The sequence below is a fragment of the Sebastes fasciatus genome, chromosome 2 (genome assembly GCF_043250625.1).
Source record: "Sebastes fasciatus isolate fSebFas1 chromosome 2, fSebFas1.pri, whole genome shotgun sequence".
Lineage (NCBI taxonomy): Eukaryota > Metazoa > Chordata > Actinopteri > Perciformes > Sebastidae > Sebastes > Sebastes fasciatus.
Genome location: NC_133796.1, coordinates 25,074,631 through 25,094,568, shown reverse-complemented (window position 1 = coordinate 25,094,568; position 19,938 = coordinate 25,074,631). Strand labels below are relative to the sequence as shown.

Here is a 19,938-nt window from a genome sequence, read left to right as displayed (position 1 = left end):
ACAAGGTATATATAACAACACAGTAAATATATATATAAAAAAAGACAAGTGTGTGTGTGTTGCGTGGAAGTGTATGGTTTTTGCTGTATTATCTTTAAAGCTTTTATTATCACTCTAAAACAAAAACCTTAAATATCAAATTATAAGAGAAAAACAAATTTACTTAAGTGCTTTGCTACAGCTGTTTTTCTCCAAATTGATTGATGCATGCATTCAGATGTCAGGTCAAATAAACTTTCATAATTTAGGGATAGGCCTAATCTTTCTAGGAATGAAATAAACCTGCTTCCCTGCTTTACCTTAGCGCCCTCCTATGGTAGTTAGTGGTATTAAAAGGTTGCCTAGGTGATCGCAGAGGGCCATAGATGCTGCATGAGTCTATTGGATACTTGAATGTTGCATCCAAGCAGCTGTTATCCATTAATGAAGTGGTGCAATCATTTCGGTAATTTCAGTTCAGTTTCAGTTCCCTCTGAGACCCACAATAGACCTGTTTTTGTCTTTTTTTAGTGGGGTACAGGGGGTCTTTAGGGGGAGATAGCAGGTCAACAGTAGCTGTCACATAAATTGAGTACATCATCTGAAAGCTGGGAACTTAAAAGATGAATTGGAGATGCAGCTCAGCACTGTGTGTCAAGTTGTTCTAGTCATAAATCAGAAATAAACATGAATTAATTGAACCGTTTTTACCACTTGATATTTGATAACAATTATCAATAATCCCTCAATTATATAACGCCATAAAAAGCCATGCTGTGATTTGGTTTAAAAAAACTTTTGATATTTGAAGATTTCTGCAAGAATTGCATTTTTCGGTGATTGGATGGCGAGCATTTCTGTTCTGGAAACTGCTCAGAAACCCCCTTATTGTCAATCGTATTGTTTCATGACGCTGTGATTATCCTAGAGGTCACCACAGCTCTTTTTACACAGTGAGGTCAAATTATAAAAAATGGTCTCACTACAATGACATGGGGACTAACATCATCACACATGAATACAGTTGGGCTAATTGGATCCACAAGAGTCTCAGTTTTACAGTTATATCCAATTTATGTAATTTCACGATTTTTTAGGGACCCCAGTATGCAGAAATATTCAAACCATTTTTAAAATAGGCAAAAATGTATACTGCATGCAAAAAATTGCATGATTTTTGCCCCAAACTGCATGTGATTATCATAAAGTGGGCATGTGTTTATTTGTATTTTGTCTGTTTTGTTTTTAAATTTAGTCCAAATGTGGAGCGTCCTTAGGTTTTCTAGTGTCATATGATATCTGTAACTTCAATCTAGCTCTAAAACTGAACCTGCTACATTCTCTGAAATCCTCTGACATACAGTTTGGGGCAAGTCATAGTCAAGTTAGCACACTGATAGCTCTTGTTGACTGTTGGGCTGCAGTTTGCCATGTTACGATTTGAGCATATTTTCTATGCTAAATGCAGTACCTGTGAGGGTTTCTGGATATTTGTCATTGTTTGTGTTGGTAATTGATTTCCAATAATATATACAAACATTTGCATAAAGAAAGCATATTTGTCCACTCCCATGTTGATAAGAGTATTAAATACTTGACAAATCTCTCTTTAAGGTACAATTTGAACAGATAGAAAATGTGCGATTAATCATGGACAACCGTGATTTATCACGATTAAATATTTTAATTGATTGACCGCCCTATGTCACTTTCATATGTTTCGTACTTTAGTGTGGCGGTGGAGTTAGCGGCTGTGGAGTAATTAAAGTGAATAAATGAATCAAATCAATAAGCATTGTATAAACAGACGCAAAAAATGTGAAAGTCAACCAAAGTTTGGATTCTTGGTTTTATTGAAGCCAGGGGTCTGATAAACATTTTCCTTATCTTTGTCGGCGTAAGAAGCGAGAATCCACATGGCAGCTTAAAGGCTACAGAATTGTGTTAAAAGTCATACAATCAAACTTCTGAATTAATTTCAGGACACAAAAACGCAGCCAGCCATGTGCTTACAATGTCCTGATATCCTGAATACAAAAGGACTGGAAGCAGAAGCTCGTAGTCTCGTATAGATGTAGACTGTCAATAGTGGTCGAAGGCAATTCAGTTAGGATGTGAAGAGGCAGTTGCTTTCAACTGACGTTTGAGTACAAAAGTTACAACAACTGTTCATTATTCAATCTTGGGAGCAACATCCAACCTTTACAAAGGGTGAGTGCAACTTTGAAACCGAGCAGCATGAGAGCACTTCATTCCACTCAGCTAAATGCCAAATTTAACAAGTGTGGCCATGTTTTATGAAACATGATATATACTGATATGACATATCAGTGTGGTCAGTCAGGTTATGGTGCCATTTTAAAACTTAAACAGAAAAGTGTCTATGGGCAAAGCCATATTTGACAACACAAACAAAACATGCCGAATTAGGATGTAAACATAAACAAGTGGATGTTTCAGGGGCAAAAAGGTCAAATCAGAAAATGAATGGACTTTTATTTGGTTTATCTACTGCAAAATGTCCCCAAAAAACATCCCTAGGAAAAGGTGTCATGACAAAAAGGATTGATTCAATTTACAATATCACCAACAGAAAGCAGTTATTCCACAGTTAACCACCAGGGGCACCTTCCATAACTTAAGCAGCAAAAGCAGATAAATGATGCAGTTTTACTGTGTAGATTAACTTCTAGGTTCATCACTAAACGTTCTAAAAAAGGCAAGGCAAAAGGAAGAAAGATATGCATTCTGTATCTTTAACTGTAGCAACAGGGAATTGATACAAGTGTCCAAGGAAAAGTGCTTATTTCAACATGTGGCGGTGCTGCTCCTGGCTGTTCTTAAAATTGTGCTTCATCCACTTCGGCAACAGACCCTCAGGTGCACATTCCACCCAGTCATAAAAAAAAATAAAAGGACAAATAAAAACAATAAGAGCTTCACTTTAATGAAAAGTAAATCCAGAATAGGTGTGTAGCATCATTTTGATAACAAATCATGCATAGAGTACACCAATATGGTCTTGTGGTTATTCCCTTACAGAGCAAACTTAAACCCTAATTGCACCTCATTTGTTGACCAGTTCAGAGATTTCACCATAATCTACTGTACACAATTATGGTGTTTTTCTTTTCCTTTGACTAATGAAACCCCAGATATGGTTGAGTGGAAGGCATTTCTACCTTTGTTATAGGGTGTTATTCAAAAGTTCATAGGCAGGTCTGAAGTTAAGGGCTCCATGCAAGAGTGGGATAAAAAAAGGGCCACTGGTTAATCTTATGGATGATTACCAACTAGAAAAGCAGAACAAAGTGGAATAATAATAACATGCATCTTTGGTTCCATGTCCCAATTCACTCCAGTTTTCCTTTTGTTGCTATTATTTGAATAGCAAACAGCTGCTCCCTTCACACTTTCCATTAATTCTGTGAAAGCTACTGATATCCATAAGATTAAGTAGGGCCTTGCATACAGACTTAATGATAATGTACACCTAATTAATTTTGATTATGGTGCCATGAAACCATACATATTACAGATTTAAATGATATGGTACAGTATTATGGTTTTACTTTAAAAAAAAAAAAAAAAGAGAAATTACAGAACACAATTAAGCAACCCCTTAAGGACACACAAATGAATTAGGAGCATTCCTGTGAAGGCTGGGTGCCCAGTGTGACAAACTGTTAGCTGTACATTGAAGGCAAAGGTCATTATTTTTAAAATGGGCACTGAAAAGAGACTGAACAAAAACACCTGACTGGACTACCAGGTGTCACTACAGGGATGTGTTTCTACAGCTACTTCATGTAGAAACTGGGAATGTTTTAACAGACATGCAAAGTACAGTGTGAATAAAACATGTGAAACCAAAAGGAGGACAGTGCTGTCAAACACCGAAGGATACCATATCTCATTTTGTTCAAACCACAGCAAATCATTGTGTCTTTTGGCTGCAAAGCGAGTGGTTTCAACCACAGTTGAGGGTTCTTCTGGGGGACCCAAAAGTTCCATCATGTGGTTTCTTCTTAATATCAGTAGCCTTTACAGTTTGTATGAAGGCATTCAATCTATCGCTCTATTGAACACTATCAACTAGGCCACAGAAATCTTGTTTCTGAAAAAATAACAGACCACAGGCTTGTTGTACATTAACAAAAATGTAAAACGAAATAAATTATTTGGATGACAAGAAATGGACAAAAACCTTTTAACCGATGGTGCTACAGTGCATTTCCTCTTACGTAGACGAGCACCTCCACTATGACACAAACAGCTAACTGTGCGAGGCACTTAGGAGTTATAGTAGGAAAGATGCTGCCCAACCCCATCCCCAAATATACACACCTGTAGCTAAAGGTTCCATTGCAACCTCTAAACCTCTAAAATCAAATCCCAACCAGTGTCATTTAGTCAAAGAAGCTATTTTCTGAATTTGAACAGAATTGCATTTTATACAAAATCAAAGTTAACCTGAATAGATTTTTTTTGTTTTTGTATTTATATTTACAGAATCCTTCGAGATGAATAGGGCAAATGATATGATATCAGCTATCTGGACTTGTCGTATTAGTGTCATGACGTCAGTGGCATTTTAACATGTTTTTGTTATACAGATGAATGTTTCCTTAAACCGATAAATGGTGCACAAAATAAAATAAAAAGGAGGAGCTTTGTATAAATACATCGGTATCATATCCAACATTTTTTTACATACTACATAAGTTTTTGCAAGTATTTTAATTACTTTTTTTCAATGAATATATTTAAAGTTTAAATACCTTTCCAATCGCAAATTCCTTCCATGAGATAAGCTGAACCAGAGGCCACGAGACCAGTACATTTCCACTCTTTAAACCCATTAGGAGACAGTGTTTTACCCCAGAAACTGGGGGGCCTGCAGCCCAGCGCATCAGGCGGGCTGCCAGGGAGTGTGCACTCATTTCAATAAACTGACATCCCTCACAAAATAACATTTACAGTGGAAGAGAGGACAGAAATAAAGCCAAGCCATCAGCACCTATCATCCCATTAACACCTCTATCTCTGTTATCTCTCTCTTCCCATCTCACCACAACACCAAAACCACTGTGTGTGCTGACTGATATAGACATCAGGAATTTGGTCAATTTTTTATGCTCACATGTACATGTATATTTCCAGAGTATTATCGCAGTGGACGATGCAGCTGTTTTTGTTGCCTTCACGCTTCGTTCTCGGTCGGCGGTGGTATGTTGTTCGCTGAAACCATGGAGTCTTGTTTGCGCGTCATCTTGTCCAACTCCGCCTGGACATCAGTCAAACCCGGCTTCTGCCCTTATAAAAAACAGGAGACAAAGTCCAAAAGTAATCTCCTGTAGCCTCTGTGTGTATTCATAAATAACGGGTTTCTACGGCCAGCAAGCGGATGGATGGGGGTTGGATGGGGGTTGGATGGTGATGCGGTCCCATGCTGGAGAGTTTGGCGGCTCGCTGCCACGGTTAACACACATGCAAAACTAATCATGAGACAAAGGGAACATGTACTCATGCATTATCCTTTCAGCTGGGTCTCAGAGAAATGTTAACACTGCTCAGCGCTGGAACAAAAAGTACAAGTCAGCGGTCCCAGACGGAGAGATGAGTTATGCAATGTTTCCCTCAATGTTTCACTGGCTACATTCAGCCATTTCACAAACTTTGTTATATTTACCTGATATAACAAAGTTAAAAAAAAAACATATTCTGGTGCTGGAGGTAAGAATGGTTGACATGCGAAACAGCTGAGGTTACTCAAGCAAAATAATTAGTTGAGCAAGAGAGCAGTGGGATATGACGAGGAGTGAGTGACATTAGTTTCATGGGGGCACTTATGATTGGAGGTTTGGTGCATACAGGCCTGTCACAAGTTTCCTCAGATGTCAGAAGTTCAGTCAAAGAAGACAACTTCTTTTTCTCCTGTTTTAACCTTCTCTCTCTTTCTCTCTCAGGCTGTAGAGATAAAACTCCAGGCAGGAAACTGGTCCACAGCTCTATCAACAAACAGCCCTGTTTCTAACTCCTCTAGTCTTGTTCTAAGTGTGCTTGCACTGAGACATGCTCTGAGATGGCTCTAAACACACAGGATGCTATAGTCAACAATAATGCTTTACAGGGTTCCTACACATTTTCCATTTCAAAATTCCATACTTGTCAAGATTTTTTGATTCTGGGTGCAGAGGTTGCTTTTGCCCTCGCACATGGCTCCCCTATATTTGGAGATGTTGAAAGATTTTACACAAAGTTTAACTTTCTTTTCACATTTGTAATCCTTAGCCAACCAGGCTTTGTATTTGGGATAGTCAAGCCAGCCCTCGGAAAACATGCATTTCGCCATTGTGGCCGTTCAGTTCACACTTGTGCAGAAAGTTGGATGACGTTCCACTGTCAAACATCTTGCACTTGGGTCAGAGCTGTTTTGCTGGCTGTGATGTACAGGCGACATCAAGCTCAGGCCCACACTCTCTCACACAGTGGTAAACATTTTGGCTGCCTGCTCCAAAAGCCATGAAAAACACTCTGCTTGTTTGATCAATGTATTTTTAGAAATGTCCGAATTTTATATTTTAGAAAACAGAATAGGGGCAATTGTCCTGGAAACACAAATATTTTTCCATACTCTCATGTCTTTTTTCCAAACTTATCCAGACCTGGAAATGACTAAAATCAAATGCCATATTGCGTAGGAACCCTGGCTTTATAACGGTTTTGATTAAAGGACAACTGCTAACCAGTGAGGAAGAAGGTTTAAAAACAGAGAGGCTGTTGTTTCCACTGAGATCAGAGGTGAGAGCACTGGAGTGAGAGATTGTACCTGTTTTCTTGGCGGACCCTTGCACTCCAGCTCCAACTGCTCCACTTCCTGGGCTTCCAGGGCTCCCTGGGGCTCCCGTCTTTTTACTCAACAGGCTGTTGAAGAAGTTAGCCAGCACTCCCTCATTGGCTGCCCCCGCTGCAGGAGAAACATGGAGATTAAAACCACTTCTGTATTAAGGAAACCTCCTGTTTTCTGGTGAAAATTGTCAAAGATAACAATATTTTAAATGGGAGATTTTAATAGGTTGCACATATTCCAACTTGATGATAGCCATCACCCACCATGCTCGATTACTGAGGTTCTAGTTACTTTCTCAACACTAGGAATACTGACAACACAGGCTGATTATGAACAGATTAGCTTGCTTTAATGCCTAACATTTTATGATTCCAGATTAGCAGTCTGGGATATCTTCAGTTACTTAAATATCTATTGTTCCTGCCACATATAATCCATTTTTTTGCATAATAAAGCTACATCTTCATCTTGTAAAGTCAAGGACAAAAGCCCTCTCAATAGTATAGTGCACTCTGGTATGTGCACCACCCTGAAATCATTACATTTGTCTCAGAGGTTTTCCAATCTGTAGTAGTACAGCATACGACTCCCTCTATTTTGGATTTGGATAAGGTTATACACCACAAAACGTCCTTTATCAGGAAAAAAACGCATAGTTTTAAAGTTGCTACAAACACAGAGAACTGATTTGCTTTGACACAGAGTAAAAAAAGTCTTAAAAGATTGCTCCAATAGGCGAGGCTTAACAGACCTCTATTAAATCTGGTTAAACCTACTCTAGTTGGAATGCACTAGCCCCCTACTACAGAGAAAGTCAATATTTCTGCTTAAGGGTTGCCAGCTCAGGAAGTGTGCAGGAATCTGTTGTTATGTGATTTATTTTAGTTGTTACCTCTTGGGGGCAATATTGCAGCATTTCAGAAAAAAAGGCGTTCACATTACAGTGAAAAGATAAAAATAAATGAAAAGGAATGAGATCAAAACAGTTTTTTGCAGAGGTCTAAAATTGGTTTCCGATAAATGTGGATGATTAAAAAAAATCCTGAAATAAATAAAAAGGACAGTGCAAGCCCCTGAAAATAAATGAGCATTCATAAAGCTCCTACCTTTCATGTTAGGGTCAGGCTTTTTGACAGCAGCCATTGGTGAGCCGCTGTTCACGTTGGGTGTGCCGGTGCGACCCGCAGGCCTGGGAGACCCTGAAGCTGCCCTTCCCGGAGACTCCTGCAACACAGAAACCAGGGCAAGACTGTGGTCACAAACAAATAGCGTAGTTTGTCTATCCAGGAGAAAAAGGATTCAGTACAAAGAAAATGGAATAAATCTAACCGTTACTAATATTTCACAGTCGAGGGATGTTAAGACACTTACTGTTGCTCCTCTTGTTGGCGTGGCTGGCTGCTTCGCTAACAAAGACTGTAGAGAAAAAAAGTTGAACGGCTTAATTCAGACATGGTTTACAATTTCAACAATAGGTTCCTATGTACACACAAATGGGAAAAAATGGTTGATTAATTTTGGACTTTCTGGAAATCTAATTCTGAACATATTTATACCATTTCTCAGTTTGATATGCAAGATCAATTATAATATCAGATTTAGATGTCCATAAATAGAGAGGCAGTCAGTGCAGATAAAAGTAGAAAAAAACAACAACAAACAATTCTCTAACTTGCAAAACTGAAGCTTCAGTTGAGAGGTTTTTTTTTAGATTGAGTTCCTGGTTTATTTGTCTACAAAATAGGAAGTGAAGCCAATGATACTTATCACGTGGAAGTTTCAGATGTTCACCAGCACGAGTACAGTATACACATTTGTTTAATAGTGAAAATGCCAGTTCAGGATTGCTACTAAAATCTTACAAAGAACTGGTTCTTGGGTCGAGCTATTCACTTTATTTTAGACAAAATTGTTTGTATTTTTTTTTTTAGATATCTTTGTAACACAGAAGAATATCCTCCTTACAACTTTATTTTCTTTATTATTATTCATATCATTAAAAACTTCCATACTGTGTTATCCAGTTTGACCAGAGGATGTTTATTTTATTTTTGAAAGTTTGCCTTCAAAATCGACGTAAGGAACTTTCAGACACACTGTCAATCTCGGCAGCTGGTGACAGAAATGATGAATTATACGACTGACACATACCTGTTGCTTCATCAGGAATACCTGCTCATCCTCTGCATTTATCTCTTTGTCGTGAACCAGCTGTGAAGAAAAGCAAAGGAGAAAGCATGTGGTTATTTAATTGGCACTATGGAGTTGTAATGTCATCCTCTAAAGTTTATATTTTCTCAGTATTTGCATTGTCATTACCTTTCGTACTGGAGGCATCGTGATAAAATCTTCAAATGGATCCCCGGGTCTGACTGTTGATAAGTTTTCATGCAAAATCCCAATTTTCTTCTCATTATCCCATCCAGATGGACTGAAAGGAAAGAAGAGACCGCTCCAATTACAGTGGGTGCAATGATGTAAACTCTGTTGTAGATAATTATGTAGAGTATGTTCTTGGAAGAAAACCAAAGAAACCTGATAAACTAAATAAACTAGTGCATCACTTACATGAACACTGCATCCTTCTCCACCACTAAGGCAGGTGTGGTGAACTGGAACTCATACATCTTGTGCACTAGATATTTGTAAAGCAGATCCAGGTTCTTCTCCTCTTTGACTGAAGTATAGATCAGACCAGCTCCATCTGTTTAATTCGGTTAAGGCATCAATTGTTGGGGTAATGACATAGTGGTGGATTGATTGATTGATTGATTGATTGATTAATTGATCAATATCATGGGCCATATAAATAACATTTCTGTTTGAACAGTCAATGTTATAAATATGATAACCATTGTGATAGAATTACAAACAATTATGTATTAAAAGGATACACTGTAGGCAAAATTGCCTGATGTGGGACTGGATGAAATCAAAGTGCTCCTCTCTGTAGTCGTGCTCCTTCTCTAGTACGCCGATTGCGTCACACTGAAGGAGAAAAGATTGAGGAAGGGAAAGAGAGGAGTATTTTAATGACACAGACAATAAAATGTCAGCATTCACAAATTTGAACAAGGTTACACTGCTCTCTGCATCTTAAGCCCGTTCTACAATGACAGTGTCTTCTGTTGTGAATCTAGACTTTATTCCAAAAGGTCTGTCATCTACACTGACTGGGAGAGATGCCGGTGCGATGAACAAATCAATATGCTCCCCATTCAGGGATTTTATGTTCCAAGTGTTGTTTTTAAGCATCGAGTAAAACACAGCGCAAATATTTAAAAAGACCAAGTGTTTTGTTGTTATTTTTGATATTAGTCTGACTGGTGATGACCATTTGGCCAGCCGCTACAGATGACTTGGGTAGGAGTTGGTGTGGATTGGAAGGATGCAACTTTTCCATTGGCGCTTACCACACTGATTTGTTTTTAAAAGTCTCTGTATGTTCAGCTCTCTGTGGTTTGAAGTTTAGTTTCTATTCTTCAATAAAAGTCTAATAATACTGCAGGGAGGAAGAGTACAAGCAGCAAACATAATGGGGGACTTTTATTGTGAAGAATATAGGAAATGACCACTGCTCCTTTGACCACTAGTCACAGCCATAGTTACACACACCTTCAAGCGGGTAGTCCTGTTATAATGGAGATGCAAATCCCTGCCGTGCTGGGCTGACGCTCCGAGTCAAACCAAGTTAATACAAACCAGTAAATGTAGATGGAAAAGGGGCTTTTATGTTGTGGTGGTGTGACAATGACAGCACAGAAATACAGTACTTCCTATCCCTGTGTCTGTAGTGAAGCTTCCATTATTAGTCATGACAGAAGGTGATATTCAAAAGAAGACTGACAGCCCAGTTTAACTACTTATAAACAGCAAATAATGGTCTTATATCTTTTTCTGCCATGCTGAATACTTTTTTTTTTGGTAAGAGCTAGACAGAGGCACCAATGATAAAAAAAAGCACATTCACCATTTTCTAGTCACGGCTAGCATGTGAAGCGCTGCGGATGTCTACACTGTGTTATTCAGCACTAGCCTTTGCCTGGAGGGTTAACAAACAAGTATAATGGCAGCTTTTTATTAGAGGATACTGCCTCACAAAGCACAACATAAAAAGCATAAATAAAAGTCTATAGGGTCTGAGCCCAAATGTGCTCATCATGGAGGCAATTACAGTACCCATCAGAGGAAACCAGCAGGGAGGACGGCATTGAAGGAGACTTTCTGTGCCTGTTTATCTCAGGCAACTCAGGGTTAAGTAGAGAGGGGTACCTACAGGCTAGAAGGGCTGTGGCTGCAAATGTTAAAGAAGCAGAGCCCAAGGTGGAAGGGGAGTTAAAAGAAGCTATATATCATGGCCGCAGGTAGTCTGAAAGAGGTTCTGGAAAACAATGCTGAACCAACAGCTTGCCATGGTAATTAACATCCAAATTAGTATTCAAATGCAGCGATTTTTGATTGTTTTTTATTTCATATGCATTACACCCAAAATCCTAAATAGCCCATGAAATAAGGAATAGTAATCCCACATTATTCATTAACATTAATTCATTTGAGTTATTCTCAGACAGATAGCGCTGTTTGTTGTGTGTGTGCGTGTGCGTGTGCGTGTATGTGTGCGTGCATTGCGCTGTCCCAGGTGCTGAATCGCATTGGAGAAGATCAGTCTCAACAAAGCCAGGTATTTTAATTTAGGCCTATATGTTGGCAGAGGCTACAGTGTTTTTATTTATTTCTTAATTTATTTCTTTATAAGCCTACATATGTGCAATTTGTTTTTATGGGCTATATCGTAATTTATTTGCTGTGATTATTGCACCTTTTATAGCCATTTTGGTTTCAATAAAAAGGATTATCCTTGAAGTTCAATTTTTGTCCTCCTCTCTCATTAGACAATAATATTAAAGTAAAGTACAATATAAGTAAATAATGTCCGCAAGTTTCAGAAAAGTATGGCAGCTTCTCTTGTCATTGCATTGTGTTTGCAACCCAGAATCCCCACTGACGGTGTAAAAGGGTCCAGGAGGCTCGGGGGGAAAACAACTAAAATAAAATTCACAGGGAGAAATATACAAAATCATGCTAGACTTTATGTGGTACTCCTGACTGAGCAGGATAAAGGGCTCTGCACTACTGGGCGTACAACGGGATGCTCCGTGCGTAAGGACGCAACAGCAGCAGGGGTTTTTACTCTGACACAATGTGCCAGGAGAGAAACAAAAACACTTTTTCTAGCAGCTGTAAATCTGACTGAAATCTGTTTCTCTTCAGACTGAGTGAGTGAAAGGTGAGATGCGATTGACGCTCATAAAGAGATGAGAAGGAGGTTCTCCCTTGACACTCCCTCTCCCTCTCTGTGTGTGTGTGTGTACAGAGAGATGGACGCAATTTTGTTATTGTATATGTATACTTCACTATAGGCTTATAATGATTATAATAAACTTTATTTTTATTTGGTGAAGCAGCTGCATAGCCATAATTCATTATTCCATTCGATTTGATTTTGTATCATTCTTTTGGCTCTTTGATCACAGGGATGTGTCAGAGAACTAGCAAATGGCTTGTCTCAGATAGAAGTACCTCTGAAAAGCTTTGACAGATTGGTAAAACCTCTTATAATGACACCAAAACATTAGTTGGCTCTAGATAGAGTCTAGGATTTCACAACAGACTTTTAGGGGTGTAAGAATTATTTACCTTTGTGCAAACTATTAGCACTGGAATGCCCAGGTTGTGTGTGAGTGTGTTGTCCCCAAGTGGTAGCACAACGGCCTCGTCTTCCCCTGCTGTTGGGGCCCGTCTCTGTGGGGAGGATGGAGCGGCGTCCTCCGGTTCTGTGTACTCTTGGAACGCTTTCGCCACTAGTGGAAAGACAAAGGGGGGAAAAGATAGGAATTCAGACCATTAGTGAGGATAATAGCATAATAAAAATGAAAATTAGTTCAGTTTCCAATGTCTTTATCTTCCTAACCATTCCTCTTTCATTAATGGACAAAAGGCCCCTTGTTTTCCAGCTGACCCCTATTTTACAATATGTCGCCAACAAATATTTGTATCTTTATAATACAATCTTCTGGCAAAATGTGTATATTGAAAGGAAATCTCACCATGCACAGTGCGTATGCAGACTGCCCATCTGCTTCTCTTATCAAATAAAAATGCTTTCCTTTCCCCAACTGACATTCAATTAGTTTGCACTTTTGAATTTATGAAATTATGTGCAAAAAGTTGTTATGTGACTATTAAAAAATATCTAAAATCAAATCTAAAATAATCCAGGCATTAGCAACACATTTTGCAATTACTGAGCCATTCTTAACTTAACGCTCCATATCGTCTGTAATAACACAAGAACTTCCAACACAAGAGCATTAAGATGAAAAATCTTGAAAGCTGAAAAAGTTCTTGTGGTCTCGACTTCGTATCTCTGTAGCCCCTAAATGCAATTTTTTGAGGTGTACGTCATCTTTGGTAGGACCTTTTGTAAAGTTACGGAACCAGTTGCAGCCTACACTGCAACACCCTGATGCAGAACTATAAACCTGGTTTTATAGCACAGAGTTAAATGTTGTGCTTAGCCTCAAACTATGTCTCTGAGATTAGATCATAGGGTCAACACAAATGCATTGCAATTAGCAGGCATATTAATATATGCCCGCTTCTACCCAATGAATGATAATGAAGATTCTAAACATAATTGCACATACAGAAGTATTATAGGTCCTGTGTAGTTTAGTATAGTTAGACAAAATTCCCACTGTAACATAATAAACCTCGGGAGACAGGTAGAAAGAGACAAATACATCCTTCACTTTCCTGTTGTGTTGCCCTAGCTGTCCAGACATTTACAAAGCTGCTGTATGAGGAGGAGGAGGTGGTGGTGGTGGTGGTTATGTGCAGGAAGCTTTGGCCTACTTCCTCAGGAGCTTCAGAAATGCGGCTGGGGACAGCCCATAAAGCCAGATTGACTTGGTGTTTTGAGCCAACTCCTTTACTTCCAAACATGGGATTTAGCATATGGGCCGAGGACCGGTGTTACAAGCAATCTACAGGGGAACTCTCCTGGATTACACAAATCCAGTGTATATGCACAAATAGGTTGGAATATGTACACAAGGAATTTAACACGTGGATTGTACACCGTCCAAAAGCAAGATTCATGAAGTTTACTCCTATTGAAGTTTATAGATGACATCTGAACCTAATTTGAATGACTGCTAAAAGAAGTCAGACTTTCATCTAATCCTTTCTAGTGCAGAGACATTAAGCTTCACAGGGGGTCTTGCTGGGTCGACAAATGGCAGGACATTACTTGAATGAAAATACAGACTATAGACCAGAAAAACAAATCGTAAAATAGGAGTAGCTATTAGAAAATATCACTCAAACATTATTTTCACTGCCACCCATTCATTATGGTGCCCTGTCTCAACCACAAGAGTTTCTGAGGAAGTGGAGCAATAATCACGCTAAAACAATGACTCGAGTGTCTTGAGTGGACGTTTTGATACTTGCCAACAGGGGGTAAGTATTTGATAATAAAAGGAGAGATTCTGGGTAGCGTATCACTTTAAAACACAAAGTGAAAGAAAGACAAATAGGTCTTAGTAGGACAAAGTCTGTCTGTCTATCTGTTCCACAAACAAAGGTGGGGTCAAAATACATTGACACACATAATCGAGGACTGCTCAGCCTTCAATAAATTAAGTATACTGTACTTTAAGTACTGAAACTGTACCTCAAAGGTTTTATACATTTTTTAATCACAAAAGAATAGACCTGCATTAATCATTGAGATCTAATAGGTATATTAATTACTTGAAAGATGTCAGTGAAAGCCAAAGCTCAAGTTTAGCAACGAATAAGAGGTGTTGTTTCTGGTCAACTAAATGTCAAATAAGCAAATTTAGTCTCACTGGTTATTATAAGACAAGCCCAAGTTTTACATCAGTCTTAATCTGTTTACTATTTTAATGCTGTTGGCTCATGACTAAAACAACTGTCAGAATATTTATTTATTTATTTATATATATAATATGTATATCTACACACCATTCCCAGCTACTGTAGCTAAAAGAAAAGTCCCCGTCTTGTGACTACCACAGAAGTCACTGAGTGAAATATTTCTCATTTCAACGTGTCATCCAGGCAGCGATAGCTTGATCCTGTAATTCAACTTGAGAAAACTCCAGCAGACAGCTTACTTTAGTTACAGCATAGCAGGAGTCAGAACATCCGGCCCACTAACTGAATTCAGTCCCGCTCAGTTTACGTCCCTTCCTCTCCCTGACGCCGCTGCTGTTGGAGGGGAGGGAACCATGATGCAAGACGCCTGCAAGACTCCCTGGACAAAAGCCACTCACACACACTTCCAGACTGTCGGTCAGTCTGACTCTCACTCACACACTCATGTCTATAAATATGTAATCTGACTAGGTCTCACCAATCTGCTACTGACATCACAACTGACATGCTATAAGATACTTTATGTGGATGACATGCCTCAGCTAAACTGGAAATCTGACCATGTCAGTGGGTGGGTTCAAAATGTTTGGCCAAAGAGAAGTGGGAGGGAACCCTTAAGAAATCTGACACACAGATTTAAAGTTAAGCCTCAAATTTACCAAATTGTGAAGACCGCAAGAAAAAATACTTCTACAGTAAACACTACGATAGCAAATGTAAGAACAACAGCAACTGTAAAGTGTGCTCCAGCCAACATCTATTGAATATCAGTTATAATGTACAACTTGCAGGCATTATTTCCTTTCAAATGCATTGTATAATCTATTTCAACCATGCTTAACTAATACAGCCACTTGAACTTAAATAAGTCAGTAAAGCAAGTTGAAAATGTGGACCCATTAAACGTCATTATACCCACTTAAAGTGTTTGTAATCAACAAATGTGTTTTAGTCATCACTTGGCTACCAGCTTCCCTTTTCTTTTTCACGTTTGCCAGCAGACTTGTTACCACTTGTCACTTATATGTTGGGAACACCTGTTCTGCCAAATCAGAAATCATTAAAACAACTTGACTACTTCATTTCAGACTTGTAAGAGCAACAGCAGCCAGCAAACTTTGGCGGCAGACAAGAACCTTCTGTAAAACCCTGCAGGCTGAACTAACTTGCAACCTCCAAACACATTTTCCCAAACACAAAAGAACTGTTCATAAGCTAGAGATGACCAGTTCTAAAATTAACAGGAGAACAACATCTGAGTGCTTCACACTCATTGATCAGCAGAACTCGCCTCCAGCCAGAGCACACAGCTGAGGATCATGGGCCTCTCTGGTGATGACCTAGAAACATCCATGACAATGTGTAATGTTATACAGTGCTTGCCTTCAATGCTACGCAGCAACCAATCTCTCCGTTTTCCTTATAGCCAGTCAGCAAGAGAGACTGGCTCTTATTATGTAAGACTTTCATTGCTTCCACCCTGGGGTGCTTTAGGCACCTTTTCTAAGTGCCTTTCCTTTAAACCCTCTCCTGAGATATACAAGTCCACAAAATATATGTTTTTTCTGGATGTTGAGACATAAAATGACTAACTTATAACAAATCACCACCTTATATATCAGTCTTAAACTGTCTGCTTTAACGAAACAAAGACCCGTTTGGATTTACACTAGTCGCTACCATTTATAGCATTTAAACAGTGACCACTTCAATTAAATGCAATTCAATCTTCAGTCTTATTATCTCCATGTTTGTTTTACGTTGGCCAAATGCTCCACCAGCGAATGGGCTACATGATAAAAATGCACATATTCTAAATTGGGGGTACAATTGGAAAGTAAAAACAAAACCTGAGATTTTAGCTATAAACCAGACCCCTAAAATGTGGCAAAAATATTTTTGAATGTCCAGCTAGATTCAGCAGAAAAACCTTCTACAACAAACTAAGAGCTACATTTTCAAAATAAAAGCCTTGTTGATGTTTCATTTCAATATCATCCACAATGCAAGACACATATAGGTAGATAAAGTTAAACATTACTTACTATTCTGCTCCATTTCTCTCATGTCCTCTGGAGGGATCTTGAGCTTGTCCACATGGTCACGTAGCACACTGGCCCACTTCTGCAGTGACTCCATAATGGTCCAGGGGCGTGACATATCCGCAACAAACACAGCTAAACAGTCAGGTAGTGACTGAGCTGAAACGGCAAACTTAAGTAGGCCTTTGTGGTATAGGTCTCCATCCAGGATCCACACATTGCAGCGAGTAAGGTCTGCAAAGAAAAACAAAATACTAGTTTAATACAAGCAATATTATTATTGTTTATTGTTATTTTGTAAAGGCTACTGCTGTAAAACAACCACAAGTAAAGCTACAGCAGGTGAACTCACCATCTCTGTCTTCATCATGGACATTTAAGTACAGATACTCCAGTCCCCTCCCTCTCTTGTTGTGATCAGCTCCTTGAAGTTTGGCCATAAGTGCCGTTTTTCCTGAGCCATCCTCGCCTGTAAGATATTTAATTCATCAGCTTACATATGATGTTATTCATTATTAGTAGCAGTCGTAACAGTGTCCAATACATATCATTATGGATATTTTACAATAACAATGGATGTGGATGCCTATACAAAAACATATCTTAGACTTTCTTTCCACCTCAAATGCAATGAGACTACCCTCATGTTCTCATGACTGTCAGAGGCTGCATTTCCTCACACAAATGTGCTCAATAGCAGTATTTCTCACATTTTTGGAAGTCCAACCCAAATAAGTACGCCACCACCCAAGAAGACCTCTCCGTATTTTGTGTTTATTATGCCTTCCTTTCAAAAGTGTGGGAAGAAACTCAGCTGAAAGTGCAGACTGTATTGAAAAGTCAGAAAGATTTTAATTTACAAATTTTTGTGAGTTCAGTGTGGTTTTGCAGTCCCCTCCACTCCCCTCAGGGCTGACCACCACAACCAAACACACCCCAAACACTGAAGCAGAAACAGACTTTCACATATGTAGAATAAGTAATACTCACCAAATATCAGAATGTTTTTTCCTGATGGCAACTTTGCATTTGATCTAGTTGAAACGTCACTCAGTATTGAGGTCCTACAAGAAACAACAAGATAGATATTGAGAAAAACAGACAGATGACATATACCCACTAGCTACCAGCTCATCACCTGTTTGACCTGCTGCCCTCTTGCAGGCGCTACAGGTCAATGAAAGCCTGCACCTCCAGACTCACCAACAGTTTCTTTCTCTGGGCCATACGGACACTGAACAAACAATAAATCTGTGCAATATTAATACACTAAATGTGAAATACATTTTACTGTGCAATATATCCTTTGTTGCAATATACACCTCAAGTGCAACTACCTTTGTTTACATTTTATTCATTACATTTACCCTACCTACTTTACAATTACCTCTGTTTATATTACATGTATTTTTATATTGTATACCTCTAGTGTAACACTTCTGTTTATATATATTTATTACATCTACTTTACCTGTTTTATTTGCTTTATAACTGTGTGTGTTTTACCTGTTCTGTTTTATCTGCCTTGTTTATTTGTTTTAAAGCACTGACCAGAAGTGGCAACTGTGAATCTCGTTGTATTTAATACGATGACAATAAAGCTTTCTATTCTATTCTACATTGACAAGCACGTGGCACATTGACAGCTCCCTATATCTCAAAACATAAGTTGCTACTGAAAACAGTAATTAGCTAACGTTACATAACTTAACTATTACTTGCAACGTTCAAGAGTATGACACTTTTACAGCTGGCCCAGTGATGTGTCCACGACAACACACAAAGCAGGAAATGATCAGTCATTTCCACTGACCACTGACTTAGATATAGCTAGCTAACTAAGTAGCTATGGATCTAAATCCATGCAACCTGACAAGTTGAAACCTCATAACAAATACGATATGATAAGATCTTCCTTTATTAGTCCCGCAGTGGGGACATGTGCAGTGTACAGCAGCAAAGGGGATAGTGCACAAAACAACATGCATCAGCTAACACAGTAAAAAGAGCTAAACAAAGTGTAACAAAATATGAACCATTTAAATAGAAGGAAGTATAAAAATAGGAGCAGTATATACAGTATTGACAATAAACAATACGCGTTGACTAAAGCCAACAGTGCTGTTCTGCATACTAGTCGGTTAGTCGGTTATGCTGTTAGCTTGTTAATGTTAGCTTGTGTATAAAGGAGCTAGTATTTAGGTGTTGTCTTGACATGATCTATAAGAGCCCCTGCTAACGTTACTATGAATGCCTCTCTCTCCAACTTGACTCGTCAATTCAACAATATTATTTGTTTTAATAAAACAACCTTTGCTAACTTCAATGTAGCTAATCAGCCCACTTCGCTGACGTTAGCTGGGCTGCTAACACATTAGCTCACTGCAACAAGGCCTATGGAAAGGAGGCTGCGACACGCGTCATCAAGGCGTCGTAACTCCGGGGTGTATTGCACATGCGCAGTAGAATCTGGTCTGCACTTGAGCCAATTACAACGCAGCTTCGGTTACACTGCGCATGCGCCTTCGACCCATGACCCATCCTCCTTCTATAGACCTTGTCACTGACCGCCCAGCTAATGCTAACTGCTAGCCGTGGCCGGTGTGTTTGATTGTGAGCAAACCGTCAGTGACAAAGCAGATAACGGCTGTGTTTCTATAGCAACACAACAAGCCCGTTGAAAGATTAAATACAACTTGCCAAAGGTTTTGTCCTTCTTCCTCTTCGTTGTTGTTGTCGGCTGAGCCCGGGAGCTGTTTCTCCAGTACGGGAGCCATCTTCTCTCTTTCTAACAACCCACAAAGGCAAGGCCCTGCTGCTGCTCTGCTGCTGGAGCTCCACTAAGCACCGCCCTTCAGCCAAGTAGACAGGAGGGTGCGTTGCATTCTAGTGATGATGGGAATTCAGGCTCTTTTTAGTGAGCAGGATCATTTGGCTCAGCTCGCCAAAGAAGATCCGGCTCTTTCGGCTCCCAAACGGCTCTTCGTTTTTACCACTTCTTGCCTTTTATAATTCAGCCAAATTTAGCGCTGTTTTGACCTATGATTAGTATGTGTGCACATATATCACTTCAATTATTCAATATAATAATACTAAACC

The 19,938-nt window shown here is 39.1% G+C and overlaps 1 protein-coding gene across 3 annotated transcripts; it reads right to left on the bottom strand.

Moving 5' to 3' along the window:
• Positions 1-1,814: 1,814 nt before the first annotated feature.
• Positions 1,815-19,703, bottom strand: dync1li2 (dynein, cytoplasmic 1, light intermediate chain 2). Of its 3 annotated transcripts, none has more exons than XM_074615668.1 (13): positions 19,540-19,703; positions 17,830-17,903; positions 17,192-17,308; positions 16,843-17,073; positions 12,530-12,693; positions 9,727-9,820; positions 9,401-9,536; positions 9,152-9,263; positions 8,984-9,043; positions 8,204-8,248; positions 7,939-8,056; positions 6,812-6,949; positions 1,815-5,295 (listed from the first exon to the last, which is right to left on the bottom strand). In XM_074615668.1, the coding sequence occupies exons 1-13, from the start codon at positions 19,614-19,616 to the stop codon at positions 5,183-5,185; spliced, it is 1,479 nt and encodes a 492-aa protein (XP_074471769.1). In that variant the 5' UTR covers positions 19,617-19,703; the 3' UTR covers positions 1,815-5,182. The 3 variants fall into 3 exon arrangements, with proteins under 3 accessions (XP_074471769.1, XP_074471777.1, XP_074471782.1); XM_074615676.1 differs by having other exon boundaries at positions 1,815-5,290; XM_074615681.1 differs by lacking the exon at positions 19,540-19,703 and adding an exon at positions 17,978-18,333.
• Positions 19,704-19,938: the final 235 nt, after the last annotated feature.